This window comes from Ammospiza caudacuta, chromosome 9 (assembly GCF_027887145.1).
Source record: "Ammospiza caudacuta isolate bAmmCau1 chromosome 9, bAmmCau1.pri, whole genome shotgun sequence".
In the NCBI taxonomy this organism is placed as follows: domain Eukaryota; kingdom Metazoa; phylum Chordata; class Aves; order Passeriformes; family Passerellidae; genus Ammospiza; species Ammospiza caudacuta.
The window spans coordinates 17,729,419-17,752,344 of record NC_080601.1 but is presented as its reverse complement, the minus strand read 5'-3'; the positions used below and the strand labels follow the sequence as shown (position 1 = coordinate 17,752,344).

At 39.3% G+C, this 22,926-nt stretch overlaps 1 protein-coding gene across 1 annotated transcript; it reads left to right on the top strand.

Moving 5' to 3' along the window:
• The first annotated feature begins 4,712 nt into the window (after window positions 1-4,712).
• On the top strand, window positions 4,713-21,993 carry SAMD8 (sterile alpha motif domain containing 8). The gene is made up of 7 exons (XM_058810361.1): window positions 4,713-4,864; window positions 6,083-6,235; window positions 12,378-12,984; window positions 14,735-14,830; window positions 15,520-15,637; window positions 16,439-16,589; window positions 17,488-21,993. The coding sequence occupies exons 3-7, from the start codon at window positions 12,410-12,412 to the stop codon at window positions 17,790-17,792; spliced, it is 1,245 nt and encodes a 414-aa protein (XP_058666344.1). The 5' UTR covers window positions 4,713-4,864; window positions 6,083-6,235; window positions 12,378-12,409; the 3' UTR covers window positions 17,793-21,993.
• Window positions 21,994-22,926: the final 933 nt, after the last annotated feature.

Below are 22,926 nucleotides of genomic sequence, written 5' to 3'. Positions count from 1 at the left end.
GTTCATCTGTGCTATGAAAGGTGACAGAAAAGCAGAAACTCCAGAAAAGTAATCCCCAAGTCTTTTGTGCCTCGAACATTTGTATGCATAGCATCCATCTATTTCAAAACTTTGCCATTCTATATCTAACATCTTCTAAACATTTAACAGTCTGCAAATGTGGCTTTGGTAAAGTCACTGAACTTTTTTAGCCAGGAGTTGCCTTTGAAACAGACAGGAGGCAGAGACCTGGCTTTCAGATGGATTTGCCTCTACATCTGTGCTTCTTTTCTGGCCCTTTCAACATCTGCTAAGAAAGGATGTAGAAAGCAAGACTGATATATGGCCACACTGAAGGGAGGCAAATTTAGCACTCTGTGCAGGAAATACTTTTTGAGATTCCAATCATTTGGTGGTTCATCTGGCTGTTTGAATGCTGGGCAACTCTAAACCAAACATTTGTGTGCAATTATATATGAACAGTAAACAGCTGCTATTTTAGCTGAAATTAATGCATGCCTAATCTTGGAACATGCAACAGACATCATTGTAACCAGACTGTGCCTTTGTGATTGCTTAGAAGGTAGCACTTGGTACAATAATCTAAATCAAGCAGTCCCTGGCTAATAATGTATTAGGTGGCAGCAGTGTAAATTGCCATGGGGTGCTCTAGTAGCACATGGCATTGCCAGGAAATTGTGCAGCAGTTGGAAACAGGAAATTCATGGTGGCTCTTCTATTTCTTCCCTTGGAAATACTCATACCAGTTCTAACTGATGCCATGCCATCTCTCTACTGAAAAAAAGAGGCAAAACCAGACACCTTTCACATACCCTAAAAGAAAGCAGTTTTTATAGTGAAAATGTTACAGCATGACAGTTCAGTTAGGATTTTATAGATTCAGTATCTCCAGCTGCAAAAGGGTTTTTCTCATTTCACTCATTAGCCTGTTTTCAGGATTGATTTTTAGGATGGTTAACTACTGAAGAAGAATAGAAGTATTTGAACTCTGGTACATTTTGAGCTACACTGAGTGAGTAAGTGCGACACATTTTCTGGTGATCCACCACAAAGTTTTTCACACATGGAACAATTTTGTCTACTGAGGACATGGAGTTTATTATTTTTCTTTTTTCCTTTATTATTCTCTTCTAATAAGCATGTTTTCTGTCTTAGAAAAATGATTATGGTTCACTACTTTGGTTAGTCCTTAGGCATTCAATCTCTTATTCTTCCATTACAGAATTAAGACATTTGAAGATAAAACAGATGTGTGTGAAAGTTCACACGACTGACCTAAGTATGCTTCAACTGAAGTACAGAGATTGTGAAGAAATTATAAGGCAGGACTTGATCTGTAGAAAAATGAGATTACCAATAACCCCACCCCAGAAAAAGGAAAAAACATTATTTAAATCAACTAGCACTTCTAGTGAAAGATACCCCCCTTGCCATGTTGTATTCTTTGCTGAATAAGAATTTTCATAAGCAATTAATTCTCTGTTCAGCAGACGCCCTTTTTTTTTTTCTGTGTAGGTCCTTAACGTTTGAGATAGATTATTTCAAATTATTATATGCTAACAATATTACTTAATGACAATGTTTTAAAAAATAAAAAAAGCCCATTACATTAACACATCTAATTTTCCTTTGCTCTATAATACATTGTAATCTAAGCTAGTTGGGAATTTTCAATATAAATTTCCTTTCTTTTATTGCATTGTCAGCCTGAACATTAAATCAATATAACCATTTGAATTGAATAAATTGTTTTCAATCTAAAGATACATCAGTGTTATTACACATTTAACATTCTTTTTTTCCTTGGCAATCCACAGTTGTTTTAAAAATATCTGTATCATATAATTTGTCATAAATTCTCAAACTGACTTGTCAGCACTGGCACTGCCTGTCAAACTTACATCAATGCCTTCATGTCACATGGCATGAAGTGGCATAAGTCAAAGTGACAGAATGAGGTTTATTGGAAATTTCTGTTAAATAAAGCACCAACTATTTAGATAATTCACCCTTTTAAAGAGCATCAAATGTTAGCAAGGAGAAGTAGTTTTCAGTTTTGAAGTGCAACAACTAAGCAGCTACTACATATCTAAGTGTTACAAGTTTTAAATTATGTTCTTTACTTTTCTTTGCGATCTTATTTAGTAATTTTCAAAATATTTCCTAGATGATGAAATTAGAGCAGAAAAATGACATTAGCAGTGATAACTTGAGATAGAAACTGACCATCAAGCCTTTTTCCAGTGCTGAGGCTCACAGAATCAGAGATTAATTAGAGTTGGAAGGGATCCGTGGAGATCATCCAGTCCAACCTCTCTGCCAAGGCAGGGTCACCTAGAGCAGGTGACACTGGAACCATTCAGGTGTGTTTGGAATGTGTCCAGAGGAGACTCCATGCTCTCGCTGGGCAGCCTGTTCCAGTGCTCTTCCAACCTCCACATAAAGAAGCTCTTCCTCACACTGAGGTGGAACTTCTTGTGCCTTTGCTTATGGCCATTGCTCCTTGTCCTGTCACTGGGCAAATCGCTTCTGCAAACCAGCCCAGCAGCCTCCACAGCCAGGCCTGGACTGCTCTCCTCTCTATATGTCTGTCTGTCTGTCTGTCTGCTTCACCTTTGCTCTGGATGCAGCTCTTGGTCAGGGGGTCCCTGCATGGAAATCTGTTGCTGGAATAACACACCTTAGGACCTGTAAACTTCAGATAGTCCTGGAGTAACATGCATGTCTAAATCCAGCTCATTTTCCAACCCAGACTAAAAGTCTGGAGACAGAATTTGGAATGTAACATTTAGGTGGATTGCTGGTTTTGCCACAGCACAGGGAAGCAGGGTTAGGAAACTTCTGCTTCCGTTTTTGTTTCCTTCCTGGAATCTGGTGAGCTGGTAGACCCTAGTGCATGTTTATATGTAAAATAAAACAACAAAGCCATAGCACTGTGAACAAAGCAGCAGTTTCCTGGTACCTCTCCTGGAAAGAATGAGATCTCAAATGGTGAGCTAGCTTCAGGGCACGTGCTTAAGGCTGTCACAGTGACCTATTCTATGATAAGACAGCTCCGTAGCCTGCTACAGTTGTTTTTGCAGCAATTTTTAATTTTAGTTTGTGCTTATTTTTACATTTTTGGTTTAAACCAGTTGTTCAGATAGAAGCAAATGCAGCCATGTATTGTAGACTGTACCAACTTGGCACTTGGAAGTGTGCAAAAAGTTGTGATTGACTGGCAGTTGGTGGAGAGGAATTAATGTAAAAAACAGTAGAGAATGCACATAAATAGAGAAGCACAAAATCTCATTTAATTTACTTGCCTTGCCCTCCTGTAATTTTGTTTTCCTTGTCAGATACATGCTAGGGGTTTTTGAATATAAATATGTGTAAGTAAGAAAAATTACTGGAGTAAGCAAAATTACTTCAATTTTCAACCAGCTTTATTAATTGATCCATTATAAACAGGAAGACAAGGTCCATTTGATTTTTTTCAGATTTACATGTTTGTGTTTGTCACTGGTGGATTCAGATTCGTCAGTTTTTCATTTAGTGCGTTAACGGCAAAGAAGGAAAACATTGTGAGGACTGAAATTGCGCTTGATTCCTACATTGTTTGCAGATGCTGCTAACGGCAAAGAAGGAAAACATTGTGAGGACTGAAATTGCGCTTGATTCCTACATTGTTTGCAGATGCTGCTAAACTAGCAAAGACGGAGGAACACACCCTCCAACTTCAGCAACTCATTTGGGGAAACTACAGATCATTTAGTGTAAAAAACAAAAGCGGGACAGAACAGACTGCATAGAGATAAGCATCTTTGAACCAAGGCTTGTGGAAAGGAGCAGATGTTCTCACGCCTTGAGATCTTCTTCACAGTTTCTCTTCTGAATATCAGGCAGATATACAGTCCATTACAATTGAGATAGCACAAGAGTGCATATTTGCATAGGATTGCTTGATGACTCGACAACTTGACTTAGCTTTGAAGAATTTTGAAATGCAAATTTTCTTGTTTCACAATTAGCAGCATATAAACTTTGCAATACATTTTTAGAACAAGGATCCGGCGGCCACTTTCTCTGAAAAGGCAAAAAGGCCGTGTCATTAACTTCATGGATACACTGGCACCTCCTTTTTATTTCAACTGAAGCTACAACTTAAGATTGTTTTGGACCTCATAGTAATTACATCATCAACAAAACAAATTCTGACTGTTACTCAAACAGTTGCAAAGGGCTGGCATCTACCCCAGACAGTGGGTATCCAAAATAAATTTATTTCTGGAGCAATTTGCTTCTCGTTTGTCTGTCTCCTTCTATCCCCTCCACCTGTGTTGTTTGTAGGCTATGGAGTTCCTAAAGTTACGGTGCCATGCTGAAGCTTTCCTAAATCATGTGCGCTGCTCACATCTGTGCTTTGGATCCCCACGCAATGACTGAGCGCTGCCGGCCAAGTGCTGACAGCCAGTTTTATTCTTTTTATACAGACATCAGTAAAGAGCAATGGTGCAACTGAAATGTTTTGTAATGACTGCCTGCTATGAGGCTGACAGTACGAAGGCCCTATAAGTTTCCTCTGTTATTCTGTCCTTGCGTATGCTTTGAGCTGAAAGATGGGAATATTTGCCGATCCACCGATTCCAAACCTCTAGCACGGCTCGAAGCCCCTCCTGGCAGGGGCCCTGTCCTTCCGTCCCGTCCCGCCCCTTCCGCCGCCGCCTGCCAGCGCTGCCGCCGCCGCTTCCGGACGGGGGATGGGGGGTGGCGGTGGCCGCCGCCGCTGCCGAGGAGAGGCACGGGCAGAGGCACCGGCAGGGCGCGGAGGATCCGCTGCCGCAGCGCCCAGGGCCGGCGCGGCGGCCCCGCCACTCGGCGGCAGGTGAGGCGGGGCGAGCCGCGGGGCCCTTCCCGGGAGGCCCGGAGCGGGGACCCTTCCATCCTTCCTTCCTTCCCGCGGGGCCGCCCCGCAGGCGGGAGCCCGCCGGGTCCCCATCGCTGCCCCCGCTGCGGCGTCAACCCCAGGGGTGCGGGCGGGCCCTGCGGGTCTCGGGCGAAAGGGCTGCCCCGCCGTAGAGGCTGTGCGGGAGGAGAGCAGCTTCGCCTTCCGGGGGGCGGACGAGCCGCCCGTGCTGTGTGTCCGCGCTAAAATCCGCTCCGCCGTGGTTAGCGCGCCCGCCCGGCCCGGCACATCGCTGGCGAGCGTGAGCGCCCGGCCCGGGAGCACCAGCTGCGCGCTGGGGCCGCGTCGCCGGCGGGCTTCGCGCTGGAGGGGTCAGCCCTTGAGCCCGGCTGTGCCGCTCTCGGGGAACTTTGCCGGCCTCGTTAGGAGAGGCGTGTGAAGGTGTGGGACGGCATCGAGCGGGGGCCGGGACAGAGGGGCCCTGTGCGGTTTGTTGTGGGGCCTGGGGGCAGAGGGGACCCGTGCGGTTTGTGATCCCGCGTCAGCCTCCGCAGCGAACACATCGTTCCTGGAAAAGATGCTTTGTGTCAGTCTTACAGTCAGATAACGAAACGGTTGTACCGGTCAAAATAGATATTCTTGTTACTTTTTAAAATAAAATTGGTGTGTTTTATGAGGACAAAATGTTCAGTTTTGAATAAAAATGCTGTTGAGTGTGTAGGATTTGATTATTAAGAAGGCATCATGGAACAGTGCGGTTACGGGTTTGCATGTGTCCTCTTCGAGTTTCAGGGTTAAATGGTGGGATCTGCCTGTGGGGAGAGTGTTTGTGCAAGTTCAGGGCCTGAGCATAAAGAAGTTGAAGCTGCTGGAACTGTTACCCACTCAGTCTCTTAAATCTATATTACTGATGCATTATGTGGCCTTATTCACTTAGTTATGCTGATTGCTAGTAAAAACCCCAACACTTCAAAAAGGTAGCTTTTTCCATCTGCCTAAGTTAGTGGAAGAGGCAAATGAAAGGTAGTGTTAATGTTAACGTTTGGAATAAGTTGAAGTGGTCTCATGGTTTTGTATTTGAGGCTTCAGTTTGCAAAATTAATATTATAAAATTTTTTGATGTGCAGTGCTCATTCTGTGTTCTAAGATGACTTGATGGCAAGATTCAACTTGGTAATGTCTGCTGTGTCTCCACAGAGCTCCCTTGTGCAGCTGGACACGGCGTCTGTGCCACCTCCACAGAGCAGCTGATCATGCTGTGCTCTGGAGTGGCAAGAGCTCAGAAGACATTTCCTGGCATTTAAGTGCCCCTCCTCTTTGGTAGGGGGTGCTTCTTGCTGAATATCAGAGGTAAGGAAATGGCTGTGTCTTTTTCTTCCTTTTGCTTTCTGTGATGTTGAAGAAAGGTGGAACTAACCTGTAGGAGTAGTGTGAAGTGATTTTTATACCAGGTGAAAGGAATTTTGTAAGGTTTTGTAAGGTTTTGTTGTGTAAGTACTGCTTAGATGTGAAGGAAATGTCCTGTACCTTTGTAAAGCACAAGAATTTTAAATTACCTTGTTTGCTCTTCTGTGTGGTGGTGTTTTTGCTGGCTGGTTGGGGGTTTATTTTAGTAGATACTATTAAAATACAGGTTGGTGTAGGAACTGTAATCTTTTGAGTTCTGTAGTATCGCTTTTCTTTGTACAGAGCGTGCTTTTGCAGCCCACTTAGCTGGTTGAGGTCCACTAACCATATTACACTGTGTATGTTTTTTTGATAATCACATGCCTTTTAGAAGTAGTTTTATTTCTTCCCTATTTCAATGCATCTAAAATGAGGAAGGCTATTAGATTTTCACTAGACCAGAAAGATCAGATTGTAAATACTTGTGGAGAGTAAGATGAAACATAGTTTCACTTCAGATATTGTTCTGGTTTTCATTTGGATGGAGAGTTTGTTCATGTCTTCTCCTATCTCCATTGTAAGATGAGGGTGTGGAAAGAAAAGGGGAGAAAGAAACTTGAGTTGTTACTCCTAAGTTGTATGGGGATAAAGAGCAGCCAACGTTCTGTCACAGAAGGGATACACTACTTGAAACCAGAAGAAAAATATTTGACACTTGATATTTAGCATGTAAAATGTTCAAGAACTTAGTCAAATAGCAGTGAAGTACTGTGAATGGCATCCTAAGATAAGTGGTGGAGTACTTGATCAGTTGTTTAAAAATCACTTGTGTGTGCCTTGAATTATGGCAGTAGTATAAAAATTTGTTTTGTTAGCTGGTTAGTAGATTAGGAGCTGAGCTGCTCTTAGTGTTCACTTGAGTATAACACAACCTGTTTGGCTTAATGAGGTGTGGGAGTCAGGGAGCAGCTTGTATTCTGTTCATTTTGATGCAATATGTAACTGTACTTGGTGCTTCTTAAGACAAACATGTTTAACTTTCAGGACTTTCTGTAGTAGCTGCTGTCACTCTTGCATGGAGGTGTCTCAACAGAAAGACTCTGCTAAGAATATACAGCTAATATTTGATCCACAAGCTGCACTTCAATAAATAATTCTCAAAAAGCTCATCTTCCTTGATGGCTTAAAACCTAAGACTAAGCTAGTGTTACTTTGAGATTTCTTATCTTACCTTCATACATAGCACTAAGACATCTGAGTACAGTTAAGCTACTGCTGATCATCTCACTTATGGTACCAAAGTCACTATTTAAAACTCAATGCAAGTTTTACAGCAATATTTATGCATTTGAAATGATTGTATTCTTGCTTCAGGAAAATACCATATGTTGTCTCATGGTGGGCATTGTGCTGTGTTTGATCAATTTTATATGTAGTATGATAGCCATTGTATTTCAAAACTTGAAAAATCATGTATTGTTTTTGCATGTGTTCTTTCTGTCCTTCTGCTTACAAGACACCTCCTGTATTATATGTATCTGGTGGCATTTAGGAAGTAAGGACTAAGCCACTGTATGCTATATGGCAGTGAAATCTTTGGTGCTATTTGCTTTAAATAAGCACTGAAGAATTTAGAGTTTCCAGGAAGAGCAGGTGACAAGCTTCTCATGTAAGTCAGAGTCAGCAGAGTAGCTGAGCCTTGTGCTGCATAACAAGGCAGTGCTGTGTGTTCTTTTTCCAGCACAGCATTGCTAAGTTGGTGTGTGACAGTAGCCTTATTATTGCAGGCTGGCTCAGCACGTGTTTTTGTGTAGCTTTTTTGTGCTGGGGAACCAAGGCCACCAAGATGGGTGAAGTGGCAGCCTGTGCAGGGAACAGCCTCTCCCCTGAGGTGTGGGATGTGCTCCTAGGCCAGCAGACCCAGTGAAGGGGGGCCGAGTTGGGATGGCCTGTTTCCAAACTGCAGCTTGAAACCTTCACACAGAAATGTAGGTTAAATCACTTGAGATCTGGTAGTTGTTCAGCATCCTTCCTAAAATTGCTCTCCAGGATGGTGGGGAATCCAGGGGGAAAAAATCAAGGGGCAAGGCTCTCCCATGTACCTGAGGGCAGGTGGTAAAGCAGTCATGGTGCCAGTAGAGATTTTGCATATGTGTCTAGAATAAACAAAACCAGTCAGCGCTCTGCTAACTGCTGCAGACCTAACTAGGTTGTTTAACCCTTCAGCTATGACTGCTCTAATCAAGTTTGCAGCCTAATGTTACTGTGATATTAATGCTGCTTTTCCTTGGCTAGAGTAGTGATAAGCAGATTCAACTTCCCACGTTTTTACCTCAATATACAGTCTCAAAGTCTGTAAGCTAGGAAAGTTAGGGAATTAATGGCTGACTGGCAGCAGTTCAGTAGATGGGAACATGATAGAATCATGGGCAATCGTGTTAAGGGAGGTTAATTTTCTCTAGATATACATCTAGGAAATTTTGCTGTCAGCTAGGGTATAGTCAGCCCCTCAGAGGCATCTTATTTCTTAAGATGCCACAGCCAAATTGTAGGAATGTTTATGGCTTACAAAGTAATGTTTTTCTTTTAAAAAAGTAAATGTTTATACATATGCAGTTCATATGCATTGTGCTCATGCTGTTAATTGAAAGGCTGGTGCAAGAAAATGGGACACACAACACATACTGTTGACAGGCTTGCTAAGTGTTAAGTCACAGTACCAGGAAAATAATCCACTAACTAGCTACAGACATTGCTGATGTCAGGTGAAAAGTATATTTTACCCTCTGACGCTTAGGTCTGTGCTTGCTTTGTGTTACTCATGTGTGTTATTCATCATTAAGTAATGTTACCCATTATTTGGTTCAGTGATAAAACTAGTAATATGGAAGGCAAAGTAGTTTCCAGAGCTGTTTCCTTTCAGAAGAGAGCTGCAGTTATCTAGGGGACTTGGCCTCTGCTGCGTTATTCTTACATAGCAGTCTAGTGGTGTAAGAGTTATGCAGCATTCTTCAGCTTCAAAAAGGAGCAGTTTCACACAGGGTTCTGTATGTATTCCAGGTGTTCCAATTATTAGGGAGAGTGCCTTTTACCCTTTAAACCACACAAGTGTCACCAATTGAGTAGTCTGAAAGGGAAGGCAGTTTCAGGATTTAAAAAGTTGCTTTGTCATTGAAAAATGAGTTTACCTGTTGCTGTTGAGATGAAATTAGCTACCTGCTCTGTGTAATATTTTTAATTTGTGTTTTGTGGTCATTTCTTTGTCTTTTCCAGTTGGTTAAGTGTACTTTCGTTGACAGTGTTTAAAAACAGAGCAGGTCCTATCAGTTGCATCTTGAGGTTAATGTAGACTTTCTCCCAGGCCCAGCCCATAGTGACCTTTGATGGGTGTGCTGATTCAGTGTTGTAAGGTTACTTTTATTACACCTTTGATAAGGGTTGATTTTTATTCCAGCAATGCCAGATGAAGGAAGACTAGGCTGCTGTTAGGCTACTTGACTTGTAACAAGTGGATAGAATTCTCTTAGGTTAGGAACAGTTTCCTGCCTTTGTCCTCAGAAGCTGCTTTGGTTAGAAGACAGTATCAGTAAGTTGAGTGTGTTTGTGTGATGAGTTTACATTCACTGCTTTTAGAAAACCCATGATGATTACTATGTTATAAAACTCACTGTGATTAACAACTTCTTTTCTTTTCTGTATGTAATCTGTTTTTCTGAGTAAAGAAAGCTGGAAGTTCAGTTTGGCAACTCAAGTTTGTTTATTTTTACTGGATGTTTTGGATTAGTATAAGAACAATGTTGACAATACACTCATGTTTTAGATGTTGCTCAGTGGTGCTGACCCTAAGTCAAGGAGTTTTTTATTTTCCCCTGTTCTGCCAGTGAGGAGGGGCAGAAGAAGATGGTAGAGACACAGCCAGGACAGCTGACCTGAACCTGGCCCAAGGAACATTCCATACCATGGAATGCCCTGCTTGGTGTATAAATGGAGGGGGAAGATTGGCCCAGAGGGGCCAGCCACTGCTGGGAAACTGGCTAGACAAAGGTCAGCAGGTGCTGAGCAGTTGTAATGTGCATCATTTGTCTTTCTTGGGTGTTGTTCTTCTCTCTTTTTGTTATTTTCACCGTAATTATTACTGTATTTTACTTTATTACCATTATTAAACTGTTCCTACCTCAACTGCTTGGGTTTGCCTTTTTACAGTTCTCCCCCCACCCATCCCACTGCAGGGGGAGTGAGCCAGGACATTTAATGAAATTAAATATCATAATTTATTTCATGAGAAAACACCCTTTCATATGGAGAAGGAAGCATATAGCATATGCAGATATTCTAGTAGTTTGGGTTTTTTTTGATTTTGGGCAACTATTTAAATCAAGGTGTTAAAGCTTATATACTTATTGACTGTATATGAGGTATTGAGAAATTTTAGCAATTAATTAAGTACAAGTTTTTCATATACTTTTCATATACAAGTTTTCATATATTCCTGAGAGAATATCTTCAGATGTATTATGCCCTTAATTATTTTAGAAGGGTAAGTGTGATTTGTGTGCTCATTTTTCTTCTAAAATATTGCTTTTGCACTGCTGGGAAATCTCATTTGGCAAATTGAATCTTTTCTGACATAGTATAAAATACTTTGTGGTTCTGTTAGATGAAAGCCAGAAGAAAAAGTTGCATCCAGTAATTATATTAAGAGCACAATAGGTACTGTACCTCCTTAAAAAAAAAGTGAAAAGGAAAGACATTCTGTTTTTGGAGGAGCTGTGCCCCTGAAAAAGTTGCAGAACTGGTGAATATTCATGATGGATTTGAGTACCAGTTTACTATAGACAGCAGCTAAATAATAGATTAAATACACTGTTTCTTTGCTTTCATTCTGAAAGCCTTGAATGATGTATGTGGCAGTAGTGTATTGTAGTGCCTTGTATTTTCTGAGATTTGGTTGGCATGATTGAAGCATTTTAGTTAATTAGACTGTTTTTTCGAGTACAAAAGAGCTGTGAAATTGTAGCTGTTTCTTAGATGGTAGCTGTACATGAGCCACCAAATATAAATTATGCACAAATCCATTCTCTACTGCTGTGGGTCTTCAATATTGCATAAACACTTTAGTACTTTTACTTCACTGGTAACCTTTCAGAGTTCTGTCATGTTCCACATAATGTCCTGTGGTTAACTTTTTTCTTGGTTGTTTTTCTGGTGACTTGTCACCACCATGTGACTAAAATGTTGCTGAGCTGACTCTCCTTCCTTCATGCAATATTCTAGAGTCAGGAACACAATTATTGAGAAATCTGTATCGAGAGAATACCTCTCTTCTGTTTTTGGTGTGTTACTATGCTATCTATTACCATATCCATTTAAAAAATGCTTTGAAGCTTAAACCAGTACTTCATTTCTAGTAATGCTATTTTTGAAAGCTGAGCATTTTAAAGGATTCACAATTCAGTAAGTATCTATCTTAATTATTGAGATCAAACAAAGAAATAGGATGGTTGTACCATCATCATACAACTAGCATACTTCCAATACTGTTGCAGATATCTAGACTTAGGTTTACTTGGAAGGAGTGGGGGAATGTCATGTCATCAAAGCTTCAGTCGTATTTTAAAACAGTGGGATATATTGGACTGTATTGAAATGTATTATTTCAGCTTTAATTCAGTTTTGTGTATTTGCTGGCTGTACTTCCTCGTGTAGTTGATGAACTGCAAACAGTGGAAAAGTCTAATGATTAAGCTGGTATTTAAAGAGTAGTATTTGATTTTCATTGCCTAATGTAATTAACAAAGCAGGATTTATTTATTTATTTGCAACAAAATTAGAACAGTATACTGGATACGTCTAGGAAATATTCTGCTTCTTGGAAACTTTAGGTTTCTATTTAGGAGCAAATGAGATAATCTTAATTTAGTTTTTCTTGAACAAAAAAAAAGCATTTTTGTAATACTTGCCTTAGAAATTAGGTCTGTTTTTTAGCTATCTCTTATGTAAAATGTCTTGGGCTAATTGAGCATCTGAAATGGCACAGGAGACACTGGCGTTTCAGTGGTGTGTGTTGAACCCTCTGGTGTTGTGTCTCTATCTCTTGGCTGTGCAGCAGGTGAGCGTGAGTGGCGGATCAGGGGCAGGATGGCGGGCAGTTCCCAGCTCTGCATTCGGCGCTGGACCACCAAGAACGTGGCCAGGTGGCTGAAGGAGGAAGGCTTCTGTGAGTACGTGGATCTTTTGTGCAACAGACACAGGCTGGATGGAATTACCCTGCTGACACTTACTGAGTATGACTTGCGATCTCCTCCTCTGGAAATCAAAATCTTGGGGGATATCAAGAGGCTGATGTTGTCCATACGCAAACTGCAGAAGCAGCACGTTGATGTCCTGGAAGAGCTGGGTTACACCAGCGATGGTCATGCTGGCACGGTGTGCCCGGCTGGTTCACTACAGGGGGGAGATTGGTTTTGTAATGGTGAGGTACCTCGGGACTATGATGGACCAATGACTGACTTGAATGGTGATCAGTATCAATATGCAAACGGAAAAAACAAACATGCCACACGAAGACTGGACCCAGAGTACTGGAAGACAGTTTTAAGTTGTGTGTATGTCTTCATAGTGTTTGGCTTTACATCATTTGTCATGGTGATAGTACACGAGCGAGTACCTGACATGCAAACATATCCACCTCTGCCGGACATATTTCTAGATAGGTAAGACATTTTCTTTCTAAACACAATAGTAATGTGATGGTTAAAATACAGGCTGTCTTTTATCTGTTTTCATCATATGCTCTAGAAGAAAGTTTCATGTGCTCTAGAAATGCCTCTGCAAAATAGTAATAAAAGTCTAGTAAGTCCTTCTGCTAAAAGAAATGTGGTTCAGGTAGATGCAGAGATTTGGGTTTAGGGGAAAATAAATTGAGCTGTTGTTCTATCTAGTTTATATTTAGTTTTACATCTTAAACTCATTACAACACAGAAATTTGTCCATCCTTGCATTCTGGTAAAAAGTGTGATGGTCAGCTGGCATAGATATGCAGCCATATGCATTTTCTGAAATCCAGTTTCTGCCATGAAGCTTAATGTGTCTTGATATAAAAAAAAACTTCGGATGAAGGAATGTTTCGATCTGTGAGTGAGCAAGAAAACTGAAAGGGAACAGCATTGGTACTGTATTTTCACTGTCTTCCCACTGTCAGCTTGCTGAAGATGGTCTAGGGAAACTCAAGCTGAATGAAAAGACCAGCATCTCTTTTAACAGGTTATTAAACCACTGTTGTGACTTATGCAGTACCTGCTCATTTTTTAAAAGAAAATATTTCACTTTAGGCAAAGAAGAGACAAAATGGCAAAGGTCGAACTCTAGTCATTGACAACAGCTTTAATAGAGAATAAATGTTCCCTTTGAGAAAGAGCACTTGCACCATGGAGAACTTAACTGCCTAGGGAGTTTTAAAAGATGAGCTAAACTGTTATAAAGTTCAGCCTTTGTGATCTTCCTGTTCTTGCCAGTAGTTTCCATTTTCATTTATGGCTTTCAAGAAGTCAGTAAGACTCTAATCTTTTGAGTGAGAGTGCAGAATCCTCCATAAATGTATATATAACTCATGAAGGACAGACCACATCCAGCAGAGTGGAAGAGGGCGGAGAGAACAGGAGCTGTGGCATTATTGGATTTTGTTCCCAGGGTGCTCCCTGGGTATTCAGTGTGCAGGAGGATGGGGGAGGCCAGAAAGCAGCAGCTCACAGAACAGTGACAGAGGATTACTACAGAGCTCATGTTTGAGTGGTGCTTTGCTACCCCTTTGTATCAGGGGGAGCACAAAAGTACAAGGAGCAGCCCCTTGAAATCTGTAGATCTGTATTTTGGCAACTGAAGAGTGGAAATTGTTACTGGTGCCTTATGAGTGCAAGAAGGTCTTTTGACAGGGAAGGCTGAAATGTTTTAATATAGTGATTATTATTGAAGTTTTGAAAACAATTTTTATTTTCCCTGATACTTTTCTGTGCAGTTCTGCTTCATTGCTGTGTTTAATATTTTTGGCCTTGCAGTATCTAATTCATTGCATTGACATGGCATTCTTGCAAGCATAAGCAGCATAATTTACATGATGCAAGTTTTTGTCTGAATGAAAAAGGTTGTTGTGAAACAATAGTGGAGGAACACATCCTGTTAGTATGTCACATGTGAATTAAGAGAGCATACTAGAGATTTTCCCTTAGTGAAATCTGTGGAAACTGAAAGCACATTATTAGGAAGGAGATAACATAACTGAATATATTTCAAATTCTGTATTTCATTCAGTCTAACAAAAGTATTTTTTACTGTAGCTTATACTGTTGTGAGATGAATGCAAATAAGTTTTGAGGTTAGAACCTCACATGCCCTTATTTTCAATACCAAGACTAGGAAAAAAATTAAGCCTTTGTATTAACTTTCTGCTTTGTCTTTTTGTTTTAGCGTCCCTAGGATACCATGGGCTTTTGCTATGACTGAAGTATGTGGTGTAATTCTTTGCTACATTTGGCTCTTGGTTCTTCTGCTTCACAAACACAGGTAGATTTTACAAAATCCAAATTAACTGCTCCTTTGATGCTGAGAAAAGACCATAACAAGAATTTATTATGATTGTTTAAGAAGTTCCATTCTGTAAGAATCTTGTCAACTCCTAGTATGTCTGTTAAAATGGATTAGGGAGGATTTCATCAAGATTGATGGCTTGTGAATCTTTCAAAGGAGTAATCTGAATTCACTTTTCTACCATATTTATAAGTAATTTCCTTCAGAACATAGGTATTTCAGAGAGTTGTCAGTATATACACTCATGCTATAACAGCTTTGTATATAAGAAAGTGCCACAGGAATGGATTACCACAGGATGTCTGAGCCAGCCTGGCAATTTGCTTTCACAGAGGGATAGAAAATGCTTTTGTGTGCATGCGTATCTTAAGTTAAATTTTCACTGGTTCATTGATTTTACCAGTTTGCCAACAGAAGGTATGAGTGCCAAAGCTAGCACGGGAGTAGCTGCAGAGTGGAGCTGTACCTTTTGGTGACAGTAAGCTTGCTACAATGTCTCACCCTGCCATGTGGAACCTTATTTTTACAGTACTACTTAATTGGAAAAAAGAAATTGTTGTGAAACTTTCAGTGATGATGTCAGGACTTAATGGGATTAAGTTGGGGTGAGGTGAAATGTTTCTATCATCACTTCCCTGATCTCAGTTCCTGTGTACTTTTCCCAGATCCATTCTGCTGCGCAGGCTGTGCAGCCTCATGGGGACAGTGTTTCTATTACGCTGCATTACAATGTTTGTTACCTCACTCTCCGTGCCAGGACAGCACTTGCAGTGTACTGGAAAGGTAAAAACTTCAAGTGCTTTACATTATTTTTCCTGTTTCTTTTTGTAAAAAAATACTTAAGACATGAATGAGCTTGTTGCAACCATAGTGTTAGACGTATGTTTTTTAAGAACATCATATTTCTCTCCTGTTTCCTTGTCCTTGCATTTATTGCCATAGGCAGGCAAACATCCCTAGGGATCCTAGAAGCACTTGCCACTCTGGAGAGTATATGGCTATTTGGGGAAAGGTGTTCAGAATGTTTCGCACTGTAAAACAGAGAAATTCAAAGAGGTGTGTGCACTTAAGCTACTAAATTCATAAAGAAAGACTGAAAGGGAAGTAATTGTTTCTCTGTCTTGTTTGTTGCATGGTTTTGGAAGAAAACCCAACAAACTACTACTATTTCACCCCTTCTCAGAAGGGATATTCTTAGAACATGGGATTTTATGGTTTCTTCCTAACTTTTAGTTAGGAGAGGTTTGAGCTGAACAAATGGAAAGCTTGATAATGATACATTTGGGAGACTGAACACATTCAAAAAAAGGTGGCAAGCTCTGTGGGTAAATCACTTGCAAGAAAAAATACTTGCTCTAAATTCCAGTATTCATAAGAGGTATGATGAATGCAATTACTAATTGCAGTTACTAATGTGACTCATTGCCACAGTGAAATCCAAAGATGTGTAACCTGCATTTTAATAAAAGACACAACCTGATAAATAGTATTAAACAAACATAGTGCAGTAGAGCTCACTTTAGGGATCTACTGTTTGGGCCGTGGAGTTGGAACTTAGTAAAGGTTAATATCACTGTTTTGCAGTTGTATGGCAATGTTTGGGCCAAACTCCAGCGGGCATTTGCAATTTGGAGTGGTTTTGGAATGACTCTGACTGGAGTGCATACATGTGGAGATTACATGTTCAGTGGTCACACTGTTGTCCTGACCATGCTCAACTTCTTTGTCACAGAATGTGAGTACAGAGTGTCAATACTCAAATGTCCCTAAGAGTATGTACAGAGGTGTGAGAGTGTAAACATTTGAATGTCCTTAAGTATTAAGAATATCTGCTCCTTGACCTTCTCAAAAAGTTCAAAGTGTAACATTTAAGCAAACAAATACAAATTCAGATTGCTCTTTGTCAAGTTTGTGACAGCCAAGGCACAGTGAGGAAAGGAACACCACCTCCTTCCATGGGGGAATGAATAAGGCACTTTTCAATGGACATGTGAGCCAAGAAATTAGAAAGGCTTCCTGGCTTGCTGCTGGGAGAATACTTGGGAAGATACTTAGGGGTGTCTGTTACTCTTCCCTTCCCTAGGTCCCTGCCACTGACTCCTGCCAGCCAAAATCTGGCGAGTTTTCTGTATATTTAGTATAATCCATAAAGCCAAGCACCAAGCCCCATGGCAAGTGAGAATATATGAAACAGCAGTACCCTTCTGTAAACACCAACAGGGATTTGATACATGTTACAGCAAGCAAAGATTATTCCTTCGAGTTCAGCTATGATGTAATGACTGCAATCACAGTAATGTAGCTTTCATTACATCTTCCTCCTTGTAACATAGAAAAGACATGATTTTTATTAAAAAGTTGGTTGAACAAAGAATTCTGATTTGCAGAGTGCTAAACCATTTAAGGATGCTCTTGTTAATCCAGAAATGCATTTGTAAATGAAGTCATGAACTTATAGACATATATAACTTTTGTGGTTGCTTTTGTTGGATTTATTAGACCTGTATACAACATTTTTGAATGAAGAGAATAACTTCATCTCATTTTTGGATGAAAAATCTGTATAAAAGTTTGGAATGTCTGGGCCTGCATTTTGAGACAGTCAAGGTTAATCACTTTCTGTTTTCTCTTAGATACGCCAAGGAGCTGGAACTTCTTGCACACCTTGTCCTGGGTCCTGAATCTCTTTGGAATCTTCTTCATTTTGGCTGCACATGAACATTATTCTATAGATGTCTTCATTGCCTTTTACATTACAACAAGGCTCTTTTTGTATTACCATACATTGGCTAATACTAGAGCATATCATCAGAGTAGGAGGGCAAGGATATGGTTTCCTATGTTTTCTTTTTTTGAATGCAATGTTAATGGTACTGTTCCCAATGAGTATTGCTGGCCCTTTTCAAAACCTACTATACTAAAAAGATTAATTGGTTGAAGACTGTGTGGGTCAGTTCAGATTTTTATGAAGCATTATGACTAAGGTCCTACAAGGCTAGCTACAAGGGGCAAGTCAAGTAACATTTTTCACTCCATGATCTCCTCCTTGCCTTGTTTCTTGGATTCTTAGCCATAAAATGGGGTTTCCATACTTTATAGGGATGTGTTTTGTTTTCTCCTTGTGAAAACAGAAAACAATGCAGGGATGGGTAAATGCTATTAGTGAAGCATGAATATAAACCAGAATACTGTTACCCTTGGCAAGGTTCTGTGTGAATGTTTATGGAACATTAACCTGAAATATATATTGAATATAACACACCCTTTACAGGTCCAGATAATCTTTGTTACCCAAGTGCCAGCCTTTACATATACTGACAAAAAATTTAAAACTTTATAAAGCCTTTCTTTGAAAGCAGTCGTACATGTAATTTTTAAAACAAACTGTGTATATTTAAAAATTGAGGAGGTCTGTGTCATAATGAAGAAAACAGTATAGTTCCATGCTGAGAGGTTCTCTTAACTGTTAAATTACAAGTCTTGACAGTATAAATGGTCTGCATACAGGTTGCCAAAAAAGAAAGTCTGCCTTGTGGCTGTGCAGTGATGATATTTTTTTAAATGAGAACTTATTTAGTCTAGTCTATCTGTTGTCTGTATGGTTGTTCTAGCACTTGAAAGTTTTCCCTTTTGTGTTTAAATGAGTTACAGTAAGGGGAACATCCACTGGAAGTAAACTTTAGTGAGTTTAAAGGCACAAAGTAACTTTTGTGTGGTCTTAATTGCTTTATACCCAAACTCATGCATGCTTTTCAGGAGCAGTTCTTTAATGTTGGGAAAAAAGAACAGTTGTCTTCGTGTATCTTACTGTCCTGTAAATGGATGGGGAAATGCATGTAGTAACTCTTTCAGGAATAGTAGTAATAGTGAGTATTGGAAATAGTGCTCATGTTGATGTATGTTTTAGCACTCTGGTGTCAACAATATGGTGACTATCTCTGGATATATATATGCACAGTATGTTTGGTTATATATATAAACACACAGTATATGTTTTTCTAACAACTATGAAAAGAGGCTAGTTCTTAATTTAAGTTGCTCATTTACTACCCTGAAAGATACCATAAACAGTTGAGTTTTGCTTGTTGAAAAAAACTAAACCACAGCCCACAACAAAGCATCCCCCAAAACCTCAAAGCAACACTCAGTCCATAATGCATGAGCAGGGTCACACAAGGGTTGCTGGTCTCTTGGGCAGTGGATTGTAAGGGAACAATACTAATGTTGTCTGTAGAGCCTTGAAATTACATTTGTGCTAAATGAAAACTGATAGGTACAAAATCATAAAAATGGCATAGACATTTTAATTTGATTATTGCAAGTTCAAATGCGCAAATGTAGTGTAAATCAGCTTTAGAAAGTTACACAAATAATTCCCAGCTTGGTACAAGCTGACTTAATGGGCACTTTGTACTTGTGTGTGCACAGAAATGAATCCATTTGGAATTTGCAAGGTTTTGTGTTTGGAGGCTTGTAACCTACTGTGGGCTACTCCTTGCTGTATTGTGTTCCTTTTATATACCTTGATTGTAATAACTTGACTACCTTACAATCTTCATGGTAGATATTATTTTTGTAACTTAATTTAGCTCCTATTCCACAGAATAATTATGCATCTTGGAGTATCTCTGTCAACTGTAATGAGCACATGTACACTGTACTATTACAGAGATTTTTATATTTATAACATTCCAATTTTTTAGCAAAATTGCAGATTTAATAATATATTGTTCAATCTACCATAACCTGATGGCTTTTGCCATCCAAATTGGGGGAGTATGCTTACACTTTAAAAAAAAGGAGAAAATATTCTGAAAGATTTAAAGACTTGCCATTTGCTGCTCTTAACTTTCTGATTTCAGAAAGGCAATTTGAACATTCCTCTTGAGACTTTATAATGAAAGAGCTCTATTTGTTAACTTATATTTGCTTTTGCAATGCACACAGTTATGAGTGCTCTTTTTCTAAACTCTAGGAAACATCTCAGGATGGGCAAGATTGTAATCTGAGTTATATGGAGAGGCATGCAATTAAACTTGCAAAGCAGTTGATTCTGAAAATAACCATTTGAGTAGTAACTGGCATAACTGCATCTAAACTGAAATACTATTCTGCAACTTAGTCATGCAGGAGAATTTTCAAGTACAGCCCAGTGTAACAATGTTTACAGAAAGTAAAGCTATCATTTCAATTTTTCTTTTTGTAATGAAGTTCATATACATTGAAACGTAAGGATTCTTTGTTCTAATTTAATTTTCAAATTCCTTTAAGTAAATTCTGTTTTAAATCAGCCTTGTCTATCATGTTTTTTAAAAGAAGCTTGTTCTTTTGTGCTGTTTCCCTTGATGCTAGATACCTAAGTACAGGATAACTAATATAAAATGGTTGGTTTTGTTAGCAATGGAGTGGATTGAAACATTGTCAGGGTAATTGTCCTCAGCTGTTTTGGAAGTTCATTGTGTCTGTCTGTAAACATGCAAGAGGAAAGCTTGAAGGTGATAGAAGACAGAAAAATGTGATCTTGCTTGCAAGAGGGCAGAGGTCAGTCTGTAAGGTTGGGAATGTAAGCTTTATTGTTAATTAGATGGAAACAAGTTGCAGGTAACTGATAGGTTTAACATTTTGTACCTCCTTGTGAGTCAGTGTTTTAAAAGCATTTTGCTGCTTCTGTTGCTGACAAACATTTCAAAGTAAAGGCAGCAGAGCACCTTGGGCCTTGGATTAATTGCTTAGTATGTTCAGGGATGTCTTCCTTTATGTTCACATGCCACCACTGCTCTCCTTTAACATGTTGCACCTCTTTTGTGCTAAGTTGTCTTCTGTGGTCTGTGTGAGTGCCCACATAATCTGAACCCAGAATAATTAATGAATTACTGTGTAATGCCAGCAAGTGCAAGTGTCTCAACAACATTAGTACTACAGAGTGCACAAATGAATCAAGTAGCAAAGTCTGAAATTAGTAACCATATATACAAAAGAAGGGGAGGGTCACTTTTTTTTGCTAGCTTAGCAAATTTAGTAATATTTGAGACTTTGCAATAGGGTTGAGCTCTTCCTAATAAGTTTGGGGATATTTATGCACATACCTGCAAATGATAGACACACAGGCTCTTCCCCCATCCTTTTTCTTTGATTTATTTGTACCTTATGACACAGTTTCTTATAATAGCTTTCCTAAACCTTTTGCCTTTAATTTTTCATTTCTGAAAGATCCCTAAAGTGGGTTATGACATTACACCTGCACAGAATTAGACCTTCATAGATGTGGTTTTTAACAAATTCTGATTACACTGACAAAAACTTATTAAAGGATCTTTAAGCAAGGTTCTCCAGCTGATCTTGAACAATGCTATAGAAAGCTTCCATATATGCAATTTATCTGCATGTCCAGTGGCAAACATGGTAACACACAAAATGTCACTACAGAAATGTAGATAGGCCTGAAGTTTTTAAATGTCCAAGACTAGCAAGAATTGGATCCCATAAGTGCCCTGCTTGACTTGTATGCTTAACTTCAAGCAAATTACTAAATACTCTTCACTTCAGTGAGTGTTACCATTTTAGTTTAAACATTTTTTGGATAAGGCCCAGTGCATACTATGTGGTATCCTCCTACAGTAATGGGAATAGGTAATGTCACTTTCTTTTTGATTTTCTCTGATGTCTCCCCTCCTATCTACTGGAGAAGAAAACATTCCGATTTCAAAGAAATTTCTACATAACTGGGTTCTGAAAGAAGAAACTGTCAAAAACCAAAAGAATGAATAAAACCTTGATAATTAACTGCTTTAAGTAGTAATGGTCAGTTAAATTATTTGGGGGCAAAAGGTTATTTTTGATACAAGCATGTTAAATAATGTAATTTAGAATTACTGAAACCCTCTAAGGAGGATAAAAGCACAGGTTCCTATAATCTTTTCTGTACAGCTGTATCTTGTGTAGTGCCAAAAAGAGAGTAAAGAGGAAGGAGTTGGGCTCAGACACCAGTAAAAGTGTTTTGCAGCAGTTAATACCTCCTTGCTTTTTAACCATTGCCTGCATGCTTAGTGCTAGACTTGTCCATTACTGTTTAGCTAGTTTTCTGATGTATGAAAGCCCTTTTGGTTTTTAAACATCAGTCATGGGAAAAAAAACAAAAACAAACCAACAACAAAAAACCTAAACAGTAGATTTTATGGACCTAGAGTGTTACAAAGGGAATGTAAACCAACTGTGATAGTTTTACATCCTGTCCATGTAGTTTCTACTGAAGAGTTAGGGAGGATTTGCAGTGATCTACAGGCAGTACAGATTCTTTTTTATAACCTTTTTAGAAATCTGACCTGTAACTGCAGATACCAGCATAGTCTTTCCAAGAGAGAAGTATATTTGACAGAAGTCCTAGCAGTGAGACAGCTTACCCTCTGAATTATTTTGTGCATTAGACTTCAACAATAAGGGTTGATAGACCACTGGTTTATAAAGTTATAAAATACAAAATATTTCTGATTTATCTTTGACCTTGTCACTGTTCTAATTGAAACCGTATTCCTGGGAGAAAAAGTTCTTTGGAGTGAACATACTGATGTCTTGTTCATTATATGAAGAAAACCACAGAAAAACCCTTACAACTCCTCAAAAACTACAGTATTGAACCTATTGAACACTGAACCTTCCATATAGCAGTATCCTGCAGACTTACCACTCATGTCCTAACAAATTTACAGTGAGTATTATGTACATAATTCAGTGACATGCACATTTTAAAAGCCAGTTTGTAATAAGTGTGTGAGAACTTAAGGTGATAAAATGTGGAGCACAGTAACCTGACTTATTGGCCCTGTGTAGTTAGAAAGATTAACTGTAACTTAGTTTTGCTCTTTCAATTCACTTTTATCAAAAAAGAAGAGATTTTGTCAAATTTGAGAAACCACAAACTGCATTCTACATGGTACTTAATAAGGATGTAGAAGCCTGGCTTTTCACATGGATCTGTTACTTCAGTTTTGTCCTGACTGAGAAAACAGTGTTATCTAATGGCTAGAAGGTATGCCAGTGAAGTGTAGAATACTGTAAATAAGTAAATATTGTTT